The 7,354-nt window shown below is 55.4% G+C and overlaps 2 protein-coding genes across 2 annotated transcripts in view; both read left to right on the forward strand.

Annotated features, from left to right (window-relative positions):
- The first annotated feature begins 204 nt into the window (after positions 1-204).
- HOXD12 (homeobox D12) lies at positions 205-2,056 on the forward strand. The gene is made up of 2 exons (XM_011944012.1): positions 205-778; positions 925-2,056. Exons 1-2 carry the CDS (start codon positions 205-207, stop codon positions 1,161-1,163), a joined length of 813 nt encoding a protein of 270 aa, XP_011799402.1. The 3' UTR covers positions 1,164-2,056.
- Positions 2,057-4,325: 2,269 nt separating this feature from the next.
- HOXD11 (homeobox D11) overlaps positions 4,326-7,354 on the forward strand; it is a 5,705-nt gene continuing 2,676 nt past the window's right edge. The window contains exons 1-2 of the mRNA XM_011944065.1: positions 4,326-4,423; positions 4,795-4,997. Of these exons, the coding sequence (XP_011799455.1) occupies positions 4,326-4,423; positions 4,795-4,997 (301 nt within the window). The remainder of the gene's footprint in view (positions 4,424-4,794; positions 4,998-7,354) is intronic.

Consider the following 7,354-nt stretch of genomic DNA (forward strand, 5'->3'; position numbering starts at 1 on the left):
CCTCGTCTTTGCCATCGAACATTGCGGGTGTTATCATAATACTCTGAAGGGGGGGAAAACGGGTCGGGGGGATGTAGGCGGTGCTGAAATGACCGGCTTTGAAGAACCTGCAGGCAAAGTTTCGTCCAATCGTCTGAGCCTGTCCTCTTATTCCCGGTTGTAACTAAATACTGTTGCGAGCGCAGCCGAAGCCCTTTGTTGGAGATGTGTGAGCGCAGTCTCTACAGAGCGGGCTATGTGGGCTCGCTTCTGAATTTGCAGTCGCCAGACTCTTTCTACTTCTCCAACCTGCGGCCGAATGGCGGCCAGTTGGCCGCGCTTCCCCCTATCTCCTACCCGCGCGGCGCGCTGCCCTGGGCCGCCACGCCAGCCTCCTGCGCCCCCGCGCAGCCTGCGGGCGCCACTGCCTTCGGCGGCTTCTCGCAGCCCTACCTGGCTGGCTCCGGGCCTCTCGGCCTGCAGCCCCCAACAGCCAAGGACGGACCCGAAGAGCAGGCTAAGTTCTATGCGCCCGAAGCGGCCGCTGGGCCTGAGGAGCGCGGTCGTACCAGGCCTTCCTTCGCCCCCGAGTCTAGCCTGGCCCCTGCAGTGGCTGCTCTCAAAGCGGCCAAGTATGACTACGCGGGCGTGGGTCGTGCCACGCCAGGCTCCGCGACCCTGCTTCAGGGGGCTCCCTGCGCCCCTGGCTTCAAGGACGACACCAAGGGCCCGCTCAACTTGAACATGACAGTGCAGGCGGCGGGCGTTGCCTCCTGCCTGCGACCTTCACTGCCCGACGGTAAACGGTGCCCATGCTCCCCGGGCCGGTTTGGGCCGGGACGGGAGGTGGGGTTCAAGGGAGAGTGTAAGGGGAGGTGAGCCGCCTGGGGGCGGGCATTAGACAGAGAACGGGCTGGGCTGACGTGGATTGGGGCTGTGTTGCAGGCCTGCCGTGGGGGGCGGCCCCGGGGAGGGCCCGCAAGAAGCGGAAACCCTACACGAAGCAGCAGATTGCGGAGTTGGAGAATGAATTCCTCGTCAACGAATTCATCAACCGGCAGAAACGCAAGGAATTGTCCAATAGGCTGAACCTCAGCGATCAGCAGGTCAAAATCTGGTTCCAGAACAGGCGTATGAAGAAGAAGCGCGTGGTGCTGAGGGAGCAGGCGCTGGCGCTCTACTAGCCGTGCGCGTGGCCAGGGCCCGGCTGGGTCTGCTCTTTTGGACAGAGGCCTTGTTTGGGGAGGGGGATCTGGGGCTAAGGCTAAGGCTAAGGCTTTTCCTTCGGTTCCTTCTCTGCTAGTCCCAGAAGCCACCAACAGATTTAGAGACCAGGCCAACTCGGCCTCCTTGCTTTCCTCAGTCCCCGAGAAGCCCGTGAGAAACCTGCGGAAGTACAGTGCAACTCTGGCTGGCCTTAAGGCTTCCACGTGGGGGCACTGAGGCCACCTCTCCTTGCTCCTGGCAGGGGCATTTGCACCCACCGCTCATTCTTGCTCCCTGGTACCTGGATTTTTCTGTTTCCACCCAATTCATTCTACCTTTCCCCCTCTCTCCAGCCCCTTCAGCCTATAGCAGTTGCCTAGTTAGGGCTCAGAGTGGAAGGCCTCCTGAGGGAATGGAAAGGACGGTGGGTACAATTAGGTCGCTGCAGAAGAAGGCCAGTATCTTCACTCTGGAGAAAGGAAAGGGCACCATCCACCCTCCACCCTCCTGTCTGCCCTGGCTGATCTGAGAGGACAAAAGCCGCACTAGATCTTCAGACTTTGAGAGGAAAAGGGAGAGAAGAGGAGGGGCTGGGTATTGGGGTAAACTTGGAGATATCTCGAAATGAGAAATGTGAAATAGGCCGGCCCCTCCAGCTGGGTGGAATAGAGTGGAACCTTCATTTCCTGAGATGGGATGAGAGAGACTGGGGCTCCAGACAAAGTACCATCTCCAGACAAGACTGGCAAATATTGCCCTATTCCCACCTTCTCGTACATGCCTAGGCCAGGCCCATGAAACCTGTAACTGGATACCCAGAGCCTACCTCTGGGGAAAGGAGCTGCTGGTCTGGTTGGAAGCTCTGTTGCACAGGGAGGAGGGAAAGATATCCAGGGGGAGGAGAAGGGAGTGAACAAGAGGATGAGGGGTGCTACACTCCAGCTGTAAATATGGCTTTCCAGTTGAGGTGAGTAAAGGTGTTGGCACATCTTTCTTTCTTGAATTACCTTAATGGACTCCCAAAAGGATAGGCAAAAGATCCTTCTCAAGAGTCAAGTGTTGGGGAAGGAAATCTCTTAGATTCTCCACCCGGCTAGCTGCTCTTGACAAAGCAAAGAGGACCGGAAGTTCCTCTCACCATCTCCACCATCTGCCAACTCTACCAGAGGCCCAGCTACTGTGCCCCTTCTGAGACATGTCTGGCCTGTCCCAGTGGAGACTTCAAGGCCCTGGACCCTGCCAGGCTTGTCTCATGGAGGCAGGGGTTCCCAAATGCCAGGTGGAGTTGTTCTGGGTGTATTGGAGTGTCCCGCCTTAATCTCAGTGAACAAAGCCTCCCCTTGGCCAGCTCATTCCACTATCCCTGCCTCTTTTCCCTCTCCTTCTGACATATAGCACTCCTCCTTCGCACCTCCTAGCATGATACACAACCCAAGGATTCAGGATGCCTTCCCAAAGTCCAGTGATTTCTTTTCAGTGGAGGACCTGGCCCTAAACCTGGAGTGGGCACCTCACAGAGAGCCCTGAGCCTTAGCCTAACTGACTTCAGTTGATGTTTAGACTAATTTCATTTTCTAGGCTATCTAATAGTTATCATGCATGTTTTGTTTTGATTTTGTCGAAAACAGTAGCTTGTATATATCAGACACAATATATACAAATGTTTTGAGTGAAAATAAATATTCAGGTCTGAGCCAAGCTGTCAAGGGGCTGAAGTCAATTTCTCAAAATGTTTTGGATTCCCCCTTAATGTTTTTCAGGCCACCAAATTCGTTTTTCTTTTCTGACTATTGTTTCACCACGGGTGTTGACTGTTCATTAAATGAGAAAATGGCTTCCGAGGCGGTCAGGAAATGGTGTGTAAAAGCCTCGAACCAAATATGTTTGGAATATCCAAAAGGGAAGGATCATGGCAAATGTGAGTGTGTCTCACATTAAGGGGACTCTCAGCTTGCTGCAAGCTGGGACTTCTGCACTTAGCCTAAATTCTCAAACTTTAAAGCTTGCTGTTATTCAGGGTCTGTAAAGATTTGAGGTTCCTCAAATTTCAAAACAAACCATCTGTCTCCACGGAGTTTTGGTCCGGCTTCTCTGGAACCGGCTAGGTCCTGCTAAATCCTTGATACCAGCCGGTTTACCAGGAGCCCAGCAGACTCCCTTGGGAAATGGGGCCTCAAAACTCCCTAGTCCATCTGAACCTCTAGCTCAGTCTAGGAAAGTCAGGGCCTGCTTTCTACTCATCTTCTTGCAAACACCAGCTCCTGGCTGGTGGAGGTGGAAACTAGCTTTTAGCTAAAGGAAGAACTAGTAAAACTACTAAATTGCTAATACTAAATATCCAACATTTCAACTCCCCTTCCCAGAAGCAAATTTGGTGTATAATTAAATTTTTAATTGTTCTTTAATTGTGCATACACACACAACTATATATACATATATGTGTATATATTCAATAGGAGAGAAAGAAGCAAGAGCTGCCAAGGCCCTATGGCTCAAAAGAATTCCCCACCTGGCTGAACACATAGAGGTTATGGTACCCAGAGCAGGATCTCCAAGTCTGACACTGCATTCAGAGGTTTGCCTGCTCAAAAACAACTGAACAAAGGCAGAAGCCGCACTGAGCCCTCCGAAGGCTGGGGAAAGGAGGAGGAAAGCATATGTACTCAGATCCAGGCCTTAAGACAGACAACACGGAGGCCGTTTCTTTCCAAAATATATCATTAAATCATCGTGTTCTTTTCCTTTAGCCTGGGATGAGTGGGGGGAGGGGATATTCATGGAGATCACTCCTCACAGAAAATTAAATTATTCTAAATATAAAAGCGTATCTCTTGGTTCAGCAGTTTTTTCCAAACCTATCCCGTTTGCTATTTGACACAAATACAACGACTCTGGTGTCTCCTTCCATAGCCCGGGTTCCCGCAGAGATTTGGAACCACTAAGAAATTTGTAAGAAAAAAAATGCTGAAGAGAAAGGACGCTAAAATCTGAGTGCTCAACTTTCCCTTCAGAAAGACAAATGTGTCCTCTGAAATGCTGCAGTCCAAGCGGGCCTCTTGACTAAGAAAACGGTTTTTAAAAGAGAAAAAAACCAGCTTCGTCTGTCATACAATCAGTTGCGAACTCAGAGGGCGGCGGGGATGGGGGACGCTTTTAAGGCCTGGGGGTTCTCCCCCAGGGAGGCGGGCTGGGGAGACTTCCGGGATGCCGACGGGTGGAAGAGAAATCCGGAATCGTTGTAAATATTCATGTGGGGGGATGCCCCTTCACCCGCCTCTCCCAGCTGCATTCCCCCCTCAGTGATAGTGGGGGAGGGCAAGGCGACTGCCCCACTGTCCTTAGACAAAGGTGATCTCCTCATATTTTTGTTCTCCCGTCGCTTGACTTAAGGAGTCCATTCCGAAGACTCTGCAGGGAAGGAACTGGCTCTGGGTGTTTTCCCTGCGTTTCTCTTCTTTCGTTTCTTAAAAGAGCATAAATAATTAAAGTTTGGCAGGGAGGAAAAGCTTTCTTGCAGAACTGTAGTGGCAATAAATGAAATGACTCAGAATCCCTTCCCCAGTCAGCTTTTACGAGAGCTGCCAGACAGTGTCTGTTCACGTTCTCCAGATACCAGAGGCGCCCTGACAAAGTTAAGGTCAAGTTAGTGTCTTATCTTGGGTGGCTCAAAATCACCGCATCGCGTCCCGTCGCTGTGCGGAAAGCTCTTCCTCGCGGAGCTGCTGGCTGCGCCCCGAAGGCCTGGTGCGCTCCCTGCGTTTCGGGTGGGGCCGCACAGACAAGGACAACGCCACAGAGCCGGGGTCTTCACGGTAGGTTCTCGAGCGAGACGCGCGGGTCCGGAGGCTGCGGTTTTCCCTGGGTTTCGGGAATGGGGGCAGGAACTGGGAGGGAGTTGGGGCCAAAGAGCCAAGCGGGCTGGGACTGGAATGAAAGCGCTCTGGGTTGTGGAGTGGGTCGGGGGGCAAGGGTCCGCGCTAAGCAGCCGAAAGGGACCGGCCGCCCCCTTCGCCTGTGCACCGCCGCGCTACTGCAGTTGGCTCACCCTCCCCCGCCAAATCGCTGCTCCCGCCGGAGCTGCCGTCGCCATGTCGTTGAACTTGAATGGTTCGTCCTCCCCATTTCCCTCTTTGGTGGTCAGGAGGCTCCACACTGGGGGCGCCAGGCTGCCTGCGCCCCACCCCGTGCTGCCAGCAGAGAGAAGGTGCGATAATTTTTGCGAACACCCAGACACATAAAGACCAGGATTGAAGTCATCGCCGCTGCCCTGGGTCCTGAGCTACCGCAGGGCCAGTGTGCAGCGTCCGGGGAGCCATTTTAGGAGAGAGATCCAGGGGCGTCGACCACGAGTCCTAAAGGGAGAGGCTTGGGCCTGGGATGGAAATGGGGAGGCAGATACGTGTGCTGGGGGTCTGGGTTGAGAAGAATGTCAGCTGGAATCTGGGCGGGGGTGCCAGTTGTGGGGAAGGAGCACACAAGATGGGCAGTTCTAGTTGGGGGAGGCTCGGTGCCCTCCAGTCGCCACAGACCTATTTGCGCAGTGTTGGGGGAGGGAAGCAGACATGGGAAGGGGCGGAGGAAGGAGAGAGGAAGGGAGAAAGGGAGGGAGGAGAAAAAGAGGAAGGGGGGGACATCAGCCAGAAAATAGATATTAGCTCAGACCACCCGCCTTTTCTCTGTCTGTCCGCACGGTGGGCAGAGCAGAGCGCACAGCACCGGCACTGCAGCAGCCCGGGCCAGGGAGGGAACCAGCATCACAGCCAGCGCCGCCTGCCCTGGGTATAGGACTGAGGCCCAGGCCCCAGCACTGGGATTGCCTGGGCGGAGGAATCTTGGGGAAAGGGGCAGCCTCCTGCCCTCGGTTCTGGGATTTGGGTTTGGGAAGGGACGGTTTACCTTTGAAAAGCGTCTTCTCTCTCGGAGGTGGGAGCCCAGGCCTCGTCTGGACCCATGGGCTAGGAGAGGGTCGCGGCAGGCTGGGAGGAGAGTGAGGCCTCAGGGGAGTGGATGGGGTGCCCCGCGAAGAGTCTGCCTCAGAGCCAGGTGACACAGGGGCTTCAGTAAGAAGTCAGGCGCCGCTGAGAGCCCTCAGAGAGACAACTTATTTTGGGGGAGGGACTGAAGTGACTATGCCAGCCCAAGGGTGCCAGAAGAGCCTCAAGGAAACGCGGCATGGATGCGCAGGCCTTGGCGGGGCTCCGAAGCAGTGAAGGGTCTGGGTGTAAGGCGAGCACCCAGGCCAGGCCTGAAAGCAGAAGGGTGAGGAGGACGGAGGTGCAAGTGTGAGGGGGTTGTCTCTTGTGGGAAGCCAGCGGGAAGCCAGGCACCCTGAGAGTAGGACTCAGATCCTTTTGTTCACCAGACTCCCCAGATTCTAGGGAGGCCAGGGGCCACGGGCTGAGCTCCCTCCTGGCTTTAGTGCTAAAGAGGAAGGCAGAGAGGCAACAGAGAAAGAGACAGAGACAGTGACACACAGCTTAGGGGAAAGGAGGGGAGAGGATGAGAGGGCAGAGAGAGACAAGAGAAAGGAGACGGGAAAGCAAGAGGAGGGAAGAAGGAAAGCGGAAAAGAAGGGGAAGGAGAGAAGTGAAGACATGAGAGAGAAGGGAGAAGACTGAGGAGAGACCAAACAAGGAGAAAGAGAGACAAGAACAGAGAGGGAAACCAGAGAGGAGGGAAGAGAGCCGGGAGGGCACGAAGGCCCCGGCCTGGGTGAGTGCCTAGGCGGTGAGTGGCCTAGGTTTTTCAGAGGTCAGCCCTCGCACCCCTGGGGGCAGAACCTGAAAAAGCCAAGTCACTCTGCGCTGAACGCGCTGGGCAGAGAAATATGTAAATCAGGGCTCCCTGCGCCCTGGAGAGTGGCGAAATTACGCCCGCCCGGTGAACAAGAAGCAACAAGCTCCCAGGCGGGTGAGCTGCAGAGGGTGGCAGAGTCGCGGGGGAGGGAGCGGCTGCAGTAAGGGGGGTGGGGTTCAGAACCTCACACCCTCACACCTAGTTCCTAGCTTCTAGGGAGCCTGGAGCCGAGGCTCCCCCCCATCCGCTCGCTGCTTCTCTCCCTTCCCCCTTCCTCCCCCTCTTCCCCCTCCTTCCTCCTCCCCGCCGGCCTCGGTCCGCGTACTTAAAGCGGCGCGGGAGGGCGGACGCGGGCGGGCGGCCCGTTCGGGCG

This window comes from Colobus angolensis, unplaced genomic scaffold, assembly GCF_000951035.1.
Source record: "Colobus angolensis palliatus isolate OR3802 unplaced genomic scaffold, Cang.pa_1.0 Scaffold224, whole genome shotgun sequence".
Classification (NCBI taxonomy): domain Eukaryota; kingdom Metazoa; phylum Chordata; class Mammalia; order Primates; family Cercopithecidae; genus Colobus; species Colobus angolensis.